Below are 20,726 nucleotides of genomic sequence, written 5' to 3'. Positions count from 1 at the left end.
CTGACGGCAATATAAACCAGAACTGACTCCACAAAACTCAACCGCAATCCCCTCTGGTTTTGCTAACTCACCAACTAGCTGCAAGTGTATTATCTTCACGGAGCAATTCTGCAAAGTGAAAAGGTTCAAAGCAAGGGCTTTAAGGACTATTACTGGGCTTGTTACCCTTCTAAACATGCACTCCTCTAAGGACCGACGGGCTGTACATGTGATGGAGAACAGTCCGGGCTGCACCACACGTTTGTAACACAGGCTTGCTCAGCTAAACCACCTGCCTCAGTTTCCTAACGGATAATGCTAATGAGCTAGGAAGTGTGCACGTCTGCGCTTCACTCCAGCATCCACAGCGCTTGCCAGCCACGGTTCTCAAACATTTGGAAAGGACCAAATATAGTGGAAGCTAAAATTAACTGGAACATAAATACAAGAATTCAACCACTCGGATCACTCCTTTAGAAAACCCACCCGGGGCTCCGGGCTTTCCAGCAGAACTCGCACATTGAAGAGCTGGTAAACAGTGAGATGGTGCCCAGGCAATTCTTTGCTACTGGTTATTGACTGAGTGATTGAGATCAGGCTCCGATACAGCGCAGGCAAGTATATTCTCCCCCGGCAAGCTGCTAAGTTTTATGATCTGAAAAAGTCATTTAAAAAAACCCCATAAACCTGGCACACAAACTAACAAACTAGTTACACCTGAGTCCTGCTGCAAAAATCCCTGCCTCAGCGTTCCAGTGTTGCAGAACATTTTAATTCACAGCTTCTGCATAAAGGGAGCAAGTTTTGAGCCTAGGAGTCTGAGGCACTTCAGCCTCTCAGACTTCTAGCCTGCTCTTCCCCTACAGCAGTAAGGGCCCATCTTTTCCCACTAAATATACATATGTGCATATGCACACACACCTATATCTGCACACCCCGATCTCTCACAGCAGGGCTCCTGCATCTGCCAACGGGCTGCACGCTGCATCGGCGCAACGGCTCTGGTGCAGGATCCGCACCACCCACTGGAAAGGATTTAGCGAGGGGTGCTAACGTCACACGCCGAGCAGCCACATACAGCCATAAATTATTCATACACATTACTCTAATTATGCAAATGTACTGAAAGCTGGAGCATATGTTTCCCTGACATCTCCGAGTACGGACACAATACGGTTCTAGCGGAGAGAAAGAGTGAGAAGTAAGACGACGGGTGCAAGGGGGCCAATGACGGCAGACGGCGGCCCAAGCAAAGGGTGGCAGAGGATCTCCCTTCTCCAAGACACTGCTGCAGGGCTAAGGACATTTAAACGCTCCTCCTTGATAATATACTGTTGGCTTTGCACTCGGTGCTGAACAGAGTGCTGAGGCTGCTGAACGGCCCAGGCAGATTAAAATAAACCCAAGCAGTTTGGAACAGGAATGTGTTTATCTGGCATCGCACACTTCCTCTTATCAAACACGAGGAGCAGGGGAGGGCACAGCGATGGCGTGCGGAAGCAGTCTGTGTGCACGCTGGTAGGAGGGGGGGAAGGGAAAAGGAGGAGAGGAACAGCAAGGATCAGACAGATAATGCATCAGCTCGGAAGCCAAGAGCACAGAGCTAGGCATCATCTCATGGGGGTACAGAGCCCATACTCTTGGTCAGCCCCCAGACACGCACCAGCTGTCAGAAAACTCAATTGGGTGCTCTCTCCTTCCAGCATTTGGAAGAAGGAAGGCGTTCAGCACTGCTGTAGCATAAGCAGCTGGCTGCGTGTGTTTGAGCTTTGGGCTCAGACTCCTTCTCTCAACTCCACTGAGCGCAGTGCAGTCTCTGGGCATCTCTCATCTCCCACTCCGGAGGCTGGAGTTGACTCAGAAGGAGAAGGCCAGATGCACTCCACTACGCGGTTTTGAAGTCCAATCCATGGATTATGGTACTGGATTGAGTATCAGAAGTTTAGCACCTTATTCCCAGCTCTGCCATACCTAAGGAGCACATCACTGTCCTTCTGTAAACACCCGGTCCATCTGACAGAGCCCTTTGGAAGCAGACACGCTCCTCAGACACAGCACGCAGAGCACAGTGTAGGGGACTCCGATTCTCCAGCGTCATTCATTTCAAATCCCATTAACACTTTACAGATTCTCCAGCCCAACTGAATAACCAGGTGAGTGTCTCTATACCCAGAGAAAACAAAAGAGCAAATTAAACATCATGTGATACCACAGCTACTTGGAAGATTTACGCTATGTTGCTATTATGCCAGTAGTTACCCAAGATTTAAAAAGTTGAACAGAAAACCTTGGCAGCTCCTTTGATAAGAACATGTCTTACCTCCTCGTGCTGGCATTAAAGAGACTCTGTAGCTCTGTACCAGCAGTCTTGTAAGGGATGCACTCACACAGCCACCTGAAATACTCGGCATTGCAGAGACCCCATCACAGGAGGGCTGCCAGCGACTGCAGGAATATACAAGGTGGGTGCTACTTCAGCTCTTCAGATCCAAGCCAAAACTCTCCTAGTATACTACTTTTTAAAATCTAAGTTATTGTTTGTGCATGGCTCAACCACAGTTCCTCACCTGTGGCTGCCGCAATTCAAGGATGGCCGTGCTTTGAAAACAAGAAATGACGTATCAGAGCAGCGCTGAGCAGAAGGGACAGGCAGGCTGCAGGTGATGCTGCGAGGCAGACAAAGGTGGGGATGCCTGCACAGATCCTGGTCACTCTGCCCCAAGCCCTGGTCAGCAGGATTTGTCCTTCCCTTTCACAAAAGACCAGATGAATGAACAGCCAGCACTTCTGCCAGGCAGAGATGCCAAACTGGCAAAGCAAAGCTGAGAAAACAGCACAAGATAACAAGCAAGAATAAAAGACAGAGAAATGAAAAATTCACTGAAGTAAAATAAGATGTTGATTACAAGGACAAAGTCCAGCCACTTCTGCTCTGCCTCATTCAGCAAAGCCCTTGTGGGTAGCAGGCTGCATCCCGAAGTGCATCCTCTCCCTGGGCTCATCCTCCTTTCCGTGCAGCCACACGTGTTGAGGACCAGGCACAGCTCGTGCAGCAGCTCACTGCCTGCCCAGCTCTGCCAGCAAGCTGCTCACCACGCCCCAGCCTGGGCTCAGGTTTGGGGCCATCTGGACCTTTATGGACTGAGTGTTTCTCACCACCAAGGCCAGCAGTATCCATAGTTTCCAGTCACATGCCGGTGAGGTGGATCCAGATGTTCTCTCTTGACTTCCCTCAGGAGCCAAGAGGAAAGGACAGGAGGGCGCAAAACCAGCTTACCAGACTCAAAGCTCTGTTCATCCAAACCACAGAGAGGAAAGCAGGCACAGCACAGGTCCAGCTCTGCCGCTCACCCCGCCCCTGCTAAAGCCTGTCTGCCCCACAGGGAACGGCTGCATCGCCAGTGTGCAGTGCTCATCCCTGCGACTGGAGCAGTCCTTGGGAAAGACAACCAGAGAGAAGAGCACAGTGGAAGACAGCGCAGAAAAGGGGGCTCAGCACTTTCATCCTTTAGCTTTTCCCCATCTTATTCTGAAGGTTTTGGCTTTCTCAGTAATTATCAGCAAGGAAATAAGCCCATTAAGAGGCAGTCACAGACAAAGGTACCAGAGGAGGAGGAGATGGTCTGACCAGCTGGCTGCTCACCTCAGGAGACACAGAATCAAACACAATTCAGGTAACAAGCCAGAGGAAACTTGCAACCTCAGCCTGGCTATACAGCAAGGAAGGTTCAACACAACATCCAGGGGAGCTGCTCAGCGTGGCATAAAACCCAATGGCACACATGGCCCTGCTGCGGTCAGTCCCACCGCAAGTGCCGGCACAGCAGGACACTGGTAGGTTGGGACAGGGCTGCACCAGTACGGGAAATCTCTCTCAAACACAGAGCCTACCCTGGAGCAGGTTTTGCAACATGAAGAAACCATCTAGGCTGGAAACACAACAGACTTGTCCACTTTCGACTAAAGTAAACAACTTTTACTTGTGCGAAAACACTGGAAGAAACAGAAATTTAGTGCAGTGTAGCAGGAAATGTCAAAACCAAACATTTTCTTGTCCTGCAAAGTGATGAAGAGTCCACTGTAGCCACAGAAAAAGTCACTAACAGAAAAAGAACAGAAGTCAGGGAGTTGGATTTTTAGTGTAGTATTTCTCATTCTAAAATAAAATTATTTAAAGAATTTCAACCTATTCAGCTAGCATTTAAGGGTTCCACATATCATTGTGCAAGTCCAAGTTAAATTAGCAACGATTTGTGTCTCCATTATTTCTGCTGAGGCACAGGGCAGGTGAGGACAGAGAGGCAAAGCAACATGCCCTCATCTCCGAGTGCTGGGATCTGTTCTGAGGCACGCCAGGAGCAACCAGCCAGCCACCACAATGCCACGTCACCAACACCCAGAGAGCTGTACACCAACTGTACCGGGCAGAGAACCAACCTAGCAAGGCCACAGTCCTCTCTAGACCCCCAAGCCCACAGGGTTCAGATAGATGTGTAGCCCCACCACAGCCTGCCCAACCAACAGGGACATTTGCACCTCAGTGTTTTCAAGGTCTGGACTACAGGAGAGAAATGAGGTGGTGTCTCACAGCTGAAAGGTGAGTCCCTGCATCTCAGAGCTTCTCACCCTCCTCTAATTGCCACAGAAGAACATTCCACTTGAGCAAAGAAGCATCTGAACGGTGTAAGCCTGGACAATCTCCCCAGGGGAAGCACACGAGATGACTGCTCATTCATCCTGCAGGAGAGGAGGGAAGCAGGGGCATTCAACATTTAGTACCCCAACTCTAGGAAATGAGGGAAGAGTTAAAATAAAAATCATTCTTGGGTGGGCAGCACTCCAGCAAGACAAAATACTCAGCAGTGTTCCTGGACACCGTATTTCTGACAATAAATTTCATGCCTCATCTGCCACAACAGTTATATGATTCCAGTCAATAACCAAAGAACAGGACCACATCCTTTCACAGCAACCCAAGGAAAAAAATATTCAGAAGTAAACCTGACAAACCTCGGAGGAGGATATTTTCATTATTATTTACTGGTCTGCCACTTTGATAGTCAGGCCTGAGCTGGAAAGGGAAGATCCATTTCTGGCATGGCACTAGCCTCAGTGCTTACAGGCTTCACAGACCCATGAGAGCCAGCAGCAGGAACCCCATCTCCACAGCAGACCCCACAGAGTTCAGAAGGACCAGTTTTGTCTTCAGTGGCACTGGAGCACTTTTCTCTTACTTCTAATATCACTTCTTATGCACTACGTACCAGAAGCCCCCCTCTGCAGACACTTTGAATGTCCCAGGCTAACAAGGTAACCCCAAAGAAGATCAACAAGTTCTGCCAAAAACCAGGCTCTACATGCCCCATTTTTTTAATCCTTCCTGCCCCACATGGATCTATTCTTGCTTAATAATAAACCTTCCTGAGAAACCCCAGTGGGTGGGATTTGCTTCCAGCGAGACGGACGTTTCGGCTCCCACTGCTCCTCAGGCAGTGGCTTTCCCTTCTCCCTGTGTCAGGGCGCAACGGAGCTCTGCAGGTTGGTACTGGACTCCAGCACCTCCATCCTGGTTGCAAGCAAGCACGATGATGGACCAAGGTGAGCTACGAAATCCCAGTCTGGGCCAGGTGGTGCCCTTCACAAGAAGGGAAACACAGACCAAGTCCCAACCCCCTAATTCTTAGTTGCCACCCTCTAAATTTCGAGCAGAATATTGATTTTATTTTTTTTTTTTTCAATCCATATCTCAGAGTGAGTTACAGTACCACTTTATGACATTAAACAGCTCCCATACTGCAATCCAGACAAACCTGCATGCAACTGGTGGGTAAGAGGACTCCTTGCGAGTACAGCTCAGAGCTCTTCAGGATGAAGCGCCCCATGCTGTCTCACATCTGTGAAGCTACGCTGGTTTACACTAGCAAGTGATGTGGTCTTTGATATTGCATTTATGAATCAAACCTGGACTCCACATCCCAAGTTCTCCCCTCGGAGATCCACAGCCAGCCTCCACTAGTCCTTTCTGGCATCTTAACTGTTGCATGTTGGAATTTTCAGTAGCTCGTTTCTTGGCTTCAGGTGGTTTATGCATTCACCAATACAATAATTGTGCACAGCTCCCTTTCCTCACAAGGAAGCTCCAAAACAGACTTCAAAAAAACCCTTCGGTCCCTCTGTAGTCAGTTTATCTGGTATTCATCCATTAAAGTGATGCACTATGTTCCATCAGAAGAATTAAACAGAAAAATTGGGAAGCTCTCTTACCTGTAATTGACTGACTGGCCAATAGGAGTCAAGTGCTGGCAAATTGGAGGTGTAATTTCTATTTAATTATGGCATTAAAAAAATTACATGATATACCTATTTAACATGCAAAGGAGCAAAATCAAAGCTAATAAGAATGAATTGTAAGAGAGGACATGTGAAAAATGTAGTAGCAATCTTGTCTTTTTTTAAAACGTGCTCTGCTAAAGAGTACGCTGGGAGCTGTGCCTATGTATTGCCTAGAAAACTTGCATCCCCGCTCCGATTTTAAGACCCTGTCAACATGCAAAAATGGAATGCACAAATGCATGGACACCATAACAAATATTTGTTAAAACCAAAGTGGTGTATATGCTTTTCATGCTGCACATGAAGGTTGTATCAATCCAGCTGAAATGAATGCAAGCAAAGCCCAGAAACACCATTCTAGAGCTCAAATATGGACACGAATGAATGGATGAACTATGAAGAGTTTTGCAAGTTTTCAGTTAAACTCATTTTAAAATGCATTTAAAAGAAAATAGTGCAACTTCTGTGTTTAGACACAGGGTTACAACCAACAGCATAAACCATGAACACTTCTGGTGAAGCCAGTATAGCTACTAGGGTAAGACAGAGTAAGAAGCCTATAAATCATTGGCATCTGAGAAGAATGTGCCGCTGCCATCAGAAAACACAAATACACCCCATGCTTCTTCCTAGGGCAACATATTTATCACGCTAGAGAAGCCTATTTCCTTTAGATTCACATCATAACCCTAATTTCAGATTATTCCATTTAAAAACAGCTAGTCAGCACAACAGCGTCGGGAAGAGGAAACAGGTAAGGTTTTAAAGACCCTTTGATCCACAAAGCTAATAAACAACAACGAAACAGTTCTGTAACTGCCCTCACCAACCCAAAGCACGGCTGCCAGGAAAAGAGGAGGTCTGGCTGCCACAGCCTGCCGTACCCGGCCCTGGTGCGGAGTCGGGGAGCGGGAGGCAGATGCCAGCATCAGCAACAGCATTTTGGTTTGTGCATTTGGAAACAGAAGCCAAACAAGAATTACAAATTTACCTGCAATGTATATTTTAAAACACAGAGCTTCCAACGGCTAGTCAAATTATCCTTCGAACATTTCCCGCTTTGTCAACAGAAGGTTAAAATGAAAACACAAATTAAACTACCCTCAGTCCCTTGAGGAAAGGTTAGTTGGATTTAAGTTGCATTTAGTGTGTCATATAGAAAAAAACCCCACAGGTACATGCTCAGATACAGTGACATGCAGCCCAAGAGACAGACAGATACAAACCACGCTCACTCCCACGCACTCGATAAATGCATCAAACGGGCCAGCGACCAGCAGCGCAGCCACAACCCCGCATACGGAGCGAGCCGAGAGGGTGACGTATGGCAAGTGTTCACACAGGTGATTTCTGCAGATGAGAACATCCATCGCCACAAGGCAGGCAGCACAGGTAAAAAACAGACAGCTTACCCCTCTGAGCTGCTGGACTCCACCAAATATCCTCATCACTCCATCAATCTCCTGCTCCAGCCTCCTGGCCCAGTACTGCATACTGCAAGAGACAGAGAGAAAGAGAAAGGGAGAGAAAGAAAGGGAGAAAGAGTCAGAGCCCTGACACTTCGCAGATAAGCAAGGCGACTGAAGGGAGAGGGAGGAAATCGGTGCCCTCGGCCGAGTTCACCGCTCTCTTTCTGCAGCACCAGGTGCAGGCAGAATACCAGGAGCATGCGGCTTTGGGAATTATGGCTGGGGCAGGTTATAGACTTCAAGACTTCAAAATTTACACACAAAGCACCACAGAGAGAAAAGGTGGGAAAAGGTACAATCAAAATTGCAAGGCGTGGGTTGTTTTTTTCTTTTTTTTTTTTCCTTCTTACATAGAGTTGCAGTAGATAATTATTTAAGCCCAGAGTGATTAACAAGGTCCAAGTGCTGTGGCATATGGAAAATAGCTTACTGCCTCAGCAGAGCTCTGTGGCAGAGAGCAAACACAGAGCCACAGCGGGACCAGCGGTGCCTGTCCTGCTGCAGCAGCAGATTATTGCTGCGGCCCGACGGAAGAGACCTGGGCCGAGACAGGGGCCAAGCACAGGGCACCAAGTGCCTCAGGGCTCAGCTGCTCTGCACCTTTAGCGAAGCCCAACCTGTGCCGAGCACCAGTTCTGTCCACCACGGGCTGAGCCCCTCCTGGGGCTGCCACACGGCATCTCCTTCGTCCTGACCCCTGTACAGCAAGGGAGTTGGCTGCCAGTCCTTCCCACAGGCACAACACCCTCTGATATACTCAACCATACGGATTTCAGCTTACAGCAATAACACCAAGTTAAAACAACAACAAAAACCCCTCTTCTAAATCCACAGAACTTGATAACTCTCCTTCTTTTAATAAGATTTCCTGACTCCAGCCGCTGGCCACGCAAATGTCAAATCTCCCATCTGACCTGGAAAAGCAACACGCAACTGCCTCTGCGCCGCTTGGCACTGCTGCCGGTGCTTTTTCCACAGCAACGTTCATCCCTCAGCGCTACACCGGAGAAAGGAGGGATGGAGCACAAGGAGAATGTAAGGCCAGCATCCCAGCAAAGCGATGGCGGGAGGGAGCAGGCCTGCTCGGATGTTTTGTGCTTGGCTTAGGTTCACGGAGCAATTTCGTTCCTCACGCAGAGGCATTCCCAAGACAGCTCACGCACACTTCCCCACCACCCAGAAAACCACGGAAGAGGCTCTCCTGGACATCAAGGAGCGAAGAAACCCAGCTAAGACCACAGAGGACGCTGAATTATGCAGCATGGCCCAAAACCAATTAAAGCTGGGCAGAAATATGAAAGCAGAAAGATGCCGGAGAGAAGCAGAACAGAGCTGAAGCATCACTTGTGAGGGGTGGGGGATGAAACGGAGGGACTGGCAGACAGAGGCGTGTTACTCACACAGGCAAAATCCATGCCAGTTAATAACATATGAGGCTGTGGATGAAAACAAGATTTAATTGCACACACGAAATCTTTTCCAGAGTAACTTCTGCTATTTCCCACATTCCTGCAGAGGTAACACTGTCTCTTCTCCCCTGGGAGCCTGGCTGGGGAAGAAGGAACATCCCGGGAAGGAGATGGGTGAAGACACCTGCAAACCCCCCTTCTGCCAAAGGAGGGAAAGCCAAGCCTTCAGTGGGGCTGCCAGTGTCAAGATAACGGGTCACAAACAGAGCTGAGTGGGGTCTTGGGTTGGTTTTTTGCTTTCTTTTCCTTTTCCAGTTAAACATTTTATTTGCCATCAAAGGTTTATTCACATTGCCCGAAGTTACTCATAAATCTTCTGAAGTATTTTCACCAGAAATTATTTATTTTTACACAAGTCATTAACTTAAAAAAATGCCTTGAAACACCAACATTGATTTTTTTTTTTCCCCTCCTCCAGTTTGTCCAGTGAACGGGAGAAGGGGACAAAAAAAAAAAAAAAAAAAAAATCTGTCATATGCTCATACGCAGCCACAGGTCTGAAAAACCCCGCTGAGGACTTACGGAGCTGCCACCTTCCCTTAACTTCCAGCTCTGTGCAAGACCCTCAGTTTCAGTGACGCCTGCCTGGGTCAGCTCCCTCCAGGAACACCTGCACCACCACTGCACGGGAAAATTACCGTCCAGCTTGAGCTGTATCCATCAACGTTAACAACTGCTCCTGTCCACACAGATGTCCTGTATGGCCAGGCCTTCAAAGAGGATTCATTATACAAGACGACAGAGGCATCACTACTACTCTGTTGGTACATGCAAAAGAGACACTGAGCACTCAGCCGGGTTGGGATTTAAAATTAATTTAAATGTAGTCAGCAGATTTTTATTTTTTTTTTTTTTTTACAAAAATTTTAAACTTATTCCACCCCCTGCCTCCGCCCCAAGAAGTACTACTATTTTAGGGAAAAGTCATTGGATTTTTCATTCACAAGGAAGACTGCAATTCCTTTTAATTGTGCAGCCTTGTGATACCTGGCTCTCAACCTTACAGACCAGCACTTTCCCAAAAAGTCCAGCTAAGCCTTGTGGTACAAGCTTTAGATACCACTATTAAAAAAAAAAAAAAAAGTGTATTACACTAGCAAAAAAGGGCAGAGGAGATTCCTGCAGAGCTGACAGCAGATTTCTAGATTAAAAAACCATAACAACAGCAGCAGTTTCTTTTTTTGGTGTAGTATGGCTTTACGAGAGCTTTTGCCAGTGGTAGTAAGAATTCTTTTTTCCAACTAGCACATCCCTTACCCACACCAGTGGCAAAAGCCTTTGTGTGTCTCTGACCCATTACTCCAGCCCTGGTGATGTCCATGACCAGAAGTCTTCAGAGTGTGCTACATCCCCGAATTTGGATGTTTCATCTCACTTGCTGTATGCTGAGTTGAAAGCTATCATTAAAAAAAAAAAACCAACAACAACAACAAAATAATCAAAAAACCAAAACCACAACCCCCAAACAACCATAAAACCCATTATTATTCTATCTCAGTTGACCTTTTGTTTCTCTCCCACAGCCAGTGCACTTAAAATTTTATGTAAGACAACCGTAGCGAGGATGAAGAGGGTAAAGAAACAGACAGCCCATTATGAACATGGAGATTTCTCTTTGGAGCGTGTCTCGTACGGAGGCTGTAAGCAATAAGACACGACAGTCATTGCATTCCTGGGCCATTACTGCACGCCTCAGGTGGTGTTACAGGGCTTGAGGAGCAATAACTCCTCGGAACATGCAGCCTGGAGTGCCCCGCTGCTTTTGTGAAACGGCATTTACAAATAAAGCATAAAGAAAACAGCTGATGCGCGGACTGGGAAACCAGTAGCGCAGACGGAGGGCTGCTCATCGGGCCCCCTTCACGAGTCACGCACGCAGGCTCCCCCTTAAACCAAGCGCCACTTCAGTGTCCTCTGCGGTGAATTAACACGGGCAAGGAGAAAACCTTTGAGCTCAAGTATTTGGGATGGCACTCAGCAGCTCTGTGCCTACAGGAGCCACACGCGAGGCAGCCCGGCAACCCCGCCATCCCTTGTCCCCCCTTTAGCAGTCACAGGCACAGCACGTCCCAGTGACCCACCAGCATCCCAGCTGGCTCTGCCTTTGCTGGGCAGTCCCCACAGGGCTCTTCCAATCCGACTACTCTAGTGTGTGCACAAGCACGATCACACACATTCAGTATATACATTAAAAATCTCCTGCATTGAAAAAAAACAAAAAAAAAAAACAAAAAAAGGTTTGTTTCCTTCCTCTGTATATTTTACAGCCTCCTGTGCAACACTGAGCAAGGGACATAAATGATTTTGGAAAACACAACATCATTTATCACTGCTTCTCCAAAGAAAACTACAAAAATGCTAATTGATTTCATAATCTGCATATTTGATTTTTCTTAAAGATGAGATAAAGTAGGCTTAAAAAAAAGCAGCAGAGCTTCAAAAATATTTACTGTAACAGGCAGCACATCAGTAGACAAATCACTGCTGCTGCAGTTGGAGTCAGGAAGCACAGTGTCCTGTTTGTCCCACTCCGGCTCAGGGGGCACCTGTGCCTTGCCACTGGTCACAGCAACCCTGACGTAGGGCTAGGGCATGTCTTATGCTCTGGGTGGCCCAAGCAGTTGCAGAGACTTCTGTGCACATCCACGCTGGTTTGTGAGGCTACATCACTGCTCCAGCTGAGTGGCTTCAGAAGAAAATAAGAATTGCTTGGAAAGGCAGGAGACAGGCTGTCCTTGTCCCACATCCTCCCACACTTGCGCACACAACAGATGGCAGCCTGGAGTCCTGGTCTTCTGTACAGAAGCTGAAGACATTTGCAGACAAGCCACCACTGATGGCCTGTGGCCAGCACCACAGGAACGTACCACTGCAGCTCAGCCCAGGGCCACCATGGACGGCCCTTGATGGCTCAAGGTACACAGGACAGATCCTTCACGGGCTGCCATCACGCCTCTTCATGTCTAATCTAGGGGTGGGTGAGGCAGCTACACAAAGAATGGAGAGGTAAAAGGAAACAAAATTAGTTTTCTGCTTGAGGAAACTTTTTTTTTTAAAGCAGCCGTAGGAGAGTGCTTGTTCAACTGTGAGCAAGAGAGGATGTTAAAAAAACCACCACCAAACCAACAATTAGGAGACTGCGTCCCTTTCTTTTGCTGCCTTCCTGGCCCAAAAAGTAAGAGGAAGATTCACACAAACATGAAAGGACAAGAGGGAAAACTACTTGCTGAGTAGATACACTGCCCCAAAGCTTACTGGGCTCCACACAGAGAGTGTGCTGCACAAGCGTCTACACTTCACGCCGTGTGTTCAGCCAAGAATGCTTCACCCTGATTCATACGCTTTGGTTCAGTGCCCAAATATTGCTATTTAATAAGGTTATTAATTACTGTGTTGTCTAATTTTTGCTGTGCAGGAACTTCTTATAATTGGCTTATTCCTTCAAGATGCTTAATCCTTTAGCTATAATAGCACATGTGCCAGTGCGCATGCGTGCACCTGTGTATGTGCATGCTCATGCCCGCTCCGAGTTTTCTCAATTCCTTACGTACCTAGGCTGTAAAACCCCTCATGAGCCAATATTTACCCATCAAGGAAAAAACATGTTGCCTTTTTTTTCCTGAAGATACAACTTCCAGAGAGTACCTGTTTCTTTCAAAATAACCAAATAACTTACTGACCGTGCTTCCAGACACTATCAAGCCTCCCACGGTGACATTTTATGACTCCTTTTTAATTTAAAGTATGTGCACAGGTGTTTATATAAAGGAGGGGTGGGAAAAACATGCCTGCTGGACCAGTGTTTCCTTAATATTTATCAAGACATTATTCACCTCTACCATCTGGTCTCCTCTATAATAAGAAAGCATCCTTGACATTATTATAGGAGGGAAGAAAGGGACAAATAAATATAAAAACCATATCCCAAGGAAGGTCTTTAAGAAACATGAAGGGGAAAGATAGCGCCAAAAACCAAACCCTCGAGTGCCAAACCCCCTACCAGATCCATCCTGATCCCAGTTTGATGCCCCAAGAAGTATTACAATACAATTAAAAGGGTAACTGAGAAGTTTCCTCAACACACAGGATAGATAGAGTTGGGAAAACGTGAGGGGAAGATAGTCTGACAATTATACAGAAAATTTGTGTTTAACAGTTCTTGAGGACAAATATTCTTGTAGGTACCTGTGGGAAAATGAACAGCAACCACCAACTTCCCACCAATGACATTTAGGGCAACAGGAAAATTGTCCCTTAAATATGTTTTCTCTATTGGAAAACAGAAGCATTAACCATCTAAGGTCTAAGTCCACCTAGAAACAGAGCAGGTAGTAGGTTTCCAGTCAGCCATAGACATGTGGGATGGCAGGGGCTTTGGGAATTCCTCTTCCACCCTTAGTTACACTGGGACATCTAAACATCTGAACCCTCTGCATGAAGTATTGTCTGATCTGTTCCTTAAATCCTCCACCGAAGGTGAACCCAAGATCCCCACAGTACCTTTTTCTAGTTCCATTTTTCATCAAATGGTGAAAAAGTTCCCGTCTTATCCACCCTAAATCTCACTTCCTTCTTCCCACTTGTCCCACCTACAGCAGACACTGAAAAAATTCTTCTGACAGGCTCCTAAGAACTGGAAGATCATTATTCTGTTGCATCCTTTGTCCTTCAATTCTTTATTTTTCTACTCCAAACTCAATTTTTCCAGCTTTCCCTCTTTTGCACTGTTGTCTAAACATCTCATCCTTTTTGTTGCCCTGGTCTGGATTCTCTACAGTTTACCTACATCTCCAAAGGCTCAGGCCAAAAAGTGAGATCAGGTGCTCCAACAAAAGTCAAACACAGAGCTGTATGAGGAGGAAAACATCACCTCCCCAGCCTTGTCCAGGAAGCTACTGTTCACTGCAGAAAAACCGTGCCCTTCTGCTACGACAGCACTTCATTGACTCAAAGTTTGCAATCCACGAGAACTATGAAGATCTCTTCTGCCACAATGCTACTCAGACAGATTTTTTTTTTATTATTTGTACATTTGATTTCTCCCTCTTAAGTGCAGCACTTTGTGTTTGTTTTCACTGAATTTCATTTTGCTGATATCGGCTCACCGCTCCATTTTTTCTAGATCATTTGGAATTCTGATAATGCCTTCCAAAGCACATCCGAGCCCTCCTAGCTCAGTGTCGCCTGCAAATTTTATAAGCATATTTCCCATTCCGTTGCTTAAGTAATTAATGAAACTGTTGAATAAAAGTAGGTCCAGGGCAGATCCCTGCAGGACCCTGCTTGAAATGCCCTCCCAGTATGACAAAGAGCCACGGTAACTATTCTTTGAGAGCAACATGTCCAATCACAATATCTTGAATTTCAAACTTTAGAAAAAGCTGATTTGGAGTATTTGATATGCAAAGGAGCTGGAGGCCAAAGGATAATTTGGTGAATAATTTAAAGCCTAAGAGTGGGTTTGAAGAAAATCGCAATCTGTTGGTGGATGATTTGCCAAGAGAAAGAGGAAGAAGTCACTGAATGTGTCAGCTGGTCCATTTGCCCAGCAGTGCCATGACAGGCCCTCACGCAGGCACGGCATTCTTCTGACCAAAAGCACGCACACGCCTCTCATTGATACAGCAGTGAAAAGAACAAATGGCAAAATAACCACAGTAAATATCTTCCGCAGACCATACGGCAGAGAAGAGTTCTTTCCCAAAAGGTACTTCCAGCCATGAACCCCATCATCAAGTTCCTCCCATCCTTATCAGTCTAGAGTTCATCTTCAGGCCATCACTCAATGATCCAGCCACCCTGTAACAGATACTTGGATGTTAAGATTATTTGGCAGGACCTCCATATCACGATCTCCAAATACATTGAAAATGTGCAAGAATTCATTCTCATCGTCTAATAAATTAGTTATTGAATTTACATGTGGAGATCCAGATGGACTGCTTCTGCTGCTACAGGACGGTCCTCCGAATAGGAACTTTAATGGGTGGATACGTACTTTGCATCTCGTGTGACAATGGCAGAAGGACCAGCATGCAACTCCAGGACTGTAACATAAGCAAAATAAGCCAAAGGCAATGGTTACCATTACTGGAGCCATACTGGTGATTCTAGCAATGTGCTACCCAAAACAATTAACTGTTTTGTTCAGAGCCAAAGCTAACCTAATGCCTTAGCCTCCCTGCTTTTTTTGAAAGCTATGCTCTTATTTTACATATTGAAACTAGATTTCTACGGCACACCTGCTGATGCACATCAGGAGCACAAGAAGCCTGTGGGTTCCACCATGTTTGCACTCTCGTCACACAGGATTAGAACTGGGCTCCTGATCTCAAAGGCTGTCACAAATCCAGACTTGAAACACAATGAATTAATAATAAGTGAACAGGTGTCAGTTTTAAGAAGCACACTACCTGCATAAATTTCACCCAGCACAGCCACTTGTCATTTCCAGCACCCCTTGAGACCCCAATGGCTGATAACTCTCGCACATCGCTTTGCAACCCATTATACAGATGAAGTTTTATGATAAAACCTTCCTCCTCGCTGAATCCTTGCTTTACAGATGCAATCTGAATGGAGGCTGAAGAGATCCCATCCCCCACGGCAAAGATAAGGTTTCGGAGGGTAGGCCTTAGTAAGGATTTTGCAAGCTGTATGAATTATTAAAGTCCTTTATGATATAATGGCAGACATATCAGATTATTTGTTTATTCTGTGTATAATTCATAACCTTCTTGGGAGCTAGACAGAAGTAGGATAGCTTGTTGCATCTTCTTGTTCATTCCGGTAAATCCCCATTACCGGACTGAGGGCTGAGCCACCCCAGAAGACGAAACAGCCACACCTTGCCAGATCTGCACTTTTGGTTGGAGATGGGAGAGCTTTTTTCACAGCCTGGAGAAAGAGTGGAGCTGTCTGCTTATGCACACAACGATTAATCTGATCACTAAAACACAAGTCATATTAAGAAGTCTGATAGAAGACTACTGACTAGTTAGACCTCTGCTGAATTTGTGTCTACAGCTTCTCTCCTTACCAAGAAAAGGTCTCATTAACATCTGCCACAAAGACCTCCTGCTACAAGAGCTATTTAGGGGCATCCGTTGCCTTTATTCTTTAGCCTCCAACCATGTTAATCCAAGTCTCCTGGGGTTTTTGGAGTAGCCTCTCACCAGCATCACACATAACATTCCTCAGGGCTTTCTGGGCGTCCCTGACACTAGATGTCTATCTAGTTAAATCCCCCATCTTAAACAACCCCTCTCCCCACCATCCCCCTACCTGAGAGGTTCCTGGCTCCTAGGAGAGCACTGTAATCATTGTTATTATAAAGCACTTAGTGATGCTCACTCATTGCATCTCTCACCAGCCAAACACCCAGAACCCTGTTATTTCATATGCAGTCACCGTCACTTGCCATTGTATTAGTCCCTGTCAGCAATGAAAGAAAAAAAAGGGGTGGAGATGGAGAGCATTAAAAAAATAAATAATAGTTTACTGCATTTTATGCCATTACCTCGCTACTTTGTGATACACATCTAAAAGCTGTCTGCAAGAGCTCTTCTGTATAAGGCGGCATCCAAACATGCTCCGAGGCAGGGAGAGTGGAAACACGAAGCCCAGTTCAGTTTTGTCCCAGTGCTGCTGTATCACTCAGTGCTACAGCAACAGGAATGAAACCATCAGTGTTCACAGGTCACCTCCTCCCTCCTTCTCCCCACCCAGCTGGGACAAACACTGCCCCTCCACAGGGAAAAACCACATACATACAACCTTTCCTTTGAAAAGAACGCAAGCCTATTGAAATGGAGGCAAGCTAACCACACTGGAAATACTCAGAAGGTATTTCTACAGGATTTGCTGTACATGCTCAGGATGCTGGTCCATCAGGCTCAGTTTCCCCATCTACAGCCACAGCCAGCTCTTCATACCAGAGAGGATGTGCCCATGTCCTAAAGGACCCCGTGGAAGGAGGATGCTGTGCTGGAGCACCTTTAGGAAGGAGGATGCTGTGCCAAGCACCATGGGAGTTCCCCCTGCTGCAAGAAAACACCACTCTGCAACAAGCTGTCTTCCCTTTCAGAAGGGAAGGGTCACTCGCAAACTCTGCTGGAGCCCAAGCACAGATGTGACCCTTTTCTCACCAGATGCCTCAAGCTAAGAAGCCAGCAGCGGGCCCACAACCTTGCTTCACAATTATCAGTTACTGTCCACCAATTCTCTCACCATTGCAGTCACAGTTAAAGCACAGATAGTACAACGGCCCATCAAACATCACTTTGAAGGGATTGATCAACATTAAACTGTCAAATCCTCCTAATACATCTGACTAAAATGTGGTTTGTTTTTTCAGGAGGGGAGAAGGGCGCTACAAAGGTGAAGAAGTAGTCTCAAATCCAGACAGACTTTGGGAGCAGAGTCAGAACTGCAAGTCAACCTCCTGACGCTCAGGTTGATGTTTGGAAGACGGCACTCGAACCCCAAAGCAGGCAACTCACACGCCTGTGGATACCCTGGAGTAGGTGAGAGCCCTCACACACGATATGCTCACATGTAACTAAAATCTGAGATTACAAGATAATTCTCTCTTCTGCTTTTCTAAATGACTATCGACATTAAAACTAAAAATATCTGACATCCAAAACCCCTATGAATATAATGCCTCTTTTCTGTAAGAGAGGAAAAATCCCAGTCTCTAATGTGGTCCTCTCAATGGGGCCCATGACATCACCAGCCCCTTTCTATTTAGAATAATGACTTCTTCCACACGCCAAGAGATTGGAAATTACCTGTGAAATACATTTCCCTAGGCACAGGCTCAAGAAGCATGTAAATTACCCAGCTTAATGGCCTCTAGAATTTCTCTCCGAGACACTCGCAGGGAGTGGGAAATGTTCAGATGGTATCTCAGGCACCATCTCAGGGGATAAACGTCCGAGGGATGGTCAGGAACTACTGCCCTACAGTTCCCCCAGTAACCGGTCCCACCAGCGAGCGCTTGCCACAAGGAAGCAATGAGCACAAGAGATCCAATTCTAAATGAGTGCCTCATCAGCACAAAAACGCAATTTTAAAGAGAGCATTTCTTGGGAAAGGTGCCTGACCGTAATTTACACGGCACAAGCAGCCAACGTAGGGCTTATGCCGCAGAGGGCACCCATTTAATTTGCAAAAGCCCGCTGTCGAGCGTGCTAAGCACTCGGCAGCAAGCCTTCCCACCCTCCGCCTCGCTGGTCAGAGAACAGCACCGCCCAAGCTTTGATGTCCAGGCATTTGCCAAAGAACAGTGTCCTTCAGAGAAGCTTTTCATCCGCAAGGACAGCTCCCACTCTCCCAACACCAAAGGGACAGATACCGTCCCCAGAGTCCAAATCTTCCTGGCTGTATTCCTGTTCTTGTGGTTGAATCCGCTGTCTTGTTAGCAGGCAGCAGGAGAAACATTTATCCCAAAACGAAGAGCACGGATTCATTCAGAGGAACAGAGGAGGAGAAATTACATGATCTGGGTTGCATTTGCTGCTCCACCGCTGACATATTGGAGTCTCTGAAGCCTTCGTTTCATCAGCAAAATGAGCAATAGGGAAGTGCAAGTGCTATTACAAAGCACATGTAAAAAAGCATTATAAGGAGCAGAAGATGGAGAACAGGACAGGATGCTCACACGGCAATGGAGAGGGGGGCCAATCGCAAGGGCACCATGAAAGAATTACTTGTCTCCCCAGGGAACACGCCTGAGGCACACAAGCTTTGCTCCTAATGCTAGCCAAGGCTGCCAGGTTGGTCACCTTTTAACACATAGCGGATAGAAAGTAGGCCAGAAGATCAATTAGGGATACGAGAACACCTGGAAGACAGGCCTGGCAATGGAAAAAAGGGCCAAATTCCTCAGTGTAAATCTCCTCAAAGCAAAGATGTAAGACAAGGTCTTTGCTGAGACTTCCAAAGTGACAACCTGCCCTCATTCTCAGCCACAAGCATCTTGCTAACCCACATACTGCCAGAAGCTGTGGTGTCACGACAAGATTAACACAGGAGCAATTTTAACAACAATTTCCAAGCTAAATTTCCTCACTCACAAGCACGCCATCAAGGGCTGAAGTCTGCCTGGACTCCTCACAGCTACGTGTGCTCAAGATTAACTATACATCGCTGCCAGTAAAGGAAGCACTCTGCTACTCAGAAACCATTAGAAGACAAATACTAAAGCTGAACATCATAGCAGCAGAAAAAGATGAGAAGGAATGGCATTGTAATAAAAATTGTAGCTAAGGCAAATGAGGAAGCAAGGTTAGCTTCACGTAGAAAGTCAGACAAAAAATACTATCTATTTGGAACAGTCCTTGCTTTGGCCATGGGTTCTGGACTTTTGTGCAATGAACTTCACAAACTTCAGAACTTTCAACAAACTGTTTTTCACCCAGCACTGCCTGTTCGCTGCTCTGGTGCAGGATGAAACAGCACTCTCCCCGTCAGTTCCTCCCAGCCCCTGAAGCTTTGCACCAGGCTTTGCGCACGAATCCTTCGTCCAAAAAGGGCCATACGTTTTTGAGTAGAGAAACTGCAGGTGTACGCATTACGTGTGGCCCCACCACGTGCCTTGGGCAATGCAACAGCTGGGGCATCTCACCCGCAGCCCATCGCAGGTCCCTTTTCGGCTCACCACCACCACACTGCGATCACTCTGCTATTGCTCTGCAAGAAGGACAGGTACCATTGACTAAACCTTTTGTTTCTGGAGCTGCTTGGTTTTCGCTGGAAGAAACTTCACATACAAGGATCCTCATACTATCTTGTGGGATCTAACAGTAAATGAAATGGCACAAACACAGCCTCAAGTAGATTTAACTAAGAACAAAAGTCAAATACCATGCAAGCTACCATGAAAACATCACATCTGTTTTCTGGCAAGTGGCAAACCTACTCTTTCACCAGCCAGCTGGGACTCCAGAGAACAGGATGGGATCTGGCAGCCGCTTCCCGATGAGAAGGCGACCATGCGCTCAGTTGCCTAAGAGTCACCAAATAAGTGACATTTATTAAGTGGCTCTTACAAAATAAAAAAGGCTGCTTTCAGCACACATAATCACATTCATAAACTGCACAAACCAGTAATGCTTTCAGCACAAGGCTCCACTTGGAGTGGTGTCAAGAGAAGAAAGGCAGGAAAAGAAGATTCCCACACAGCAGTGTTGCCACGGGCAGTGCTCCACGCGGAACAACGGCCTCGGGATGCATCCTCACCGCCGGCTTGGTACACCAGGCCTGCTTGAGCAAACACAGCCCCAGCAAAGCTGTCAGGACAGCCGGAGGTTGTCCCCCCTGTAAGAACAGGAAAAGGTATGAGCCAGCTCAGTAGCTACAACGGTGAAGCGAGACCTCCTGCCAAGATGCGGCTATCTGAGCTCTCTTGTACTTGGCTGCTCCATCCTCACGTCTGGGCAGGGAGCACAGGGAAGCAGGGGCAAGTTGAGGG

At 46.7% G+C, this 20,726-nt stretch overlaps 1 protein-coding gene across 3 annotated transcripts in view; it reads right to left on the bottom strand.

The window, feature by feature from the left end:
• Positions 1 to 20,726, bottom strand: part of CACNA2D2 (calcium voltage-gated channel auxiliary subunit alpha2delta 2) — a 204,799-nt gene that overhangs the window by 175,144 nt on the left and 8,929 nt on the right. For all 3 annotated transcript variants that reach the window (XM_086755540.1, XM_086755542.1, XM_086755541.1), the window contains exon 2: positions 7,725 to 7,806. In XM_086755540.1, coding sequence (XP_086611666.1) covers positions 7,725 to 7,806 — 82 coding nt within the window. The remainder of the gene's footprint in view (positions 1 to 7,724; positions 7,807 to 20,726) is intronic.

This window comes from Chlamydotis macqueenii, chromosome 10 (genome assembly GCF_036417535.1).
Source record: "Chlamydotis macqueenii isolate bChlMac1 chromosome 10, bChlMac1.mat, whole genome shotgun sequence".
Classification (NCBI taxonomy): domain Eukaryota; kingdom Metazoa; phylum Chordata; class Aves; order Otidiformes; family Otididae; genus Chlamydotis; species Chlamydotis macqueenii.
The sequence above is the reverse complement of the archived record's forward strand: the minus strand, read 5'-3'. Positions and strand labels throughout refer to the sequence as shown.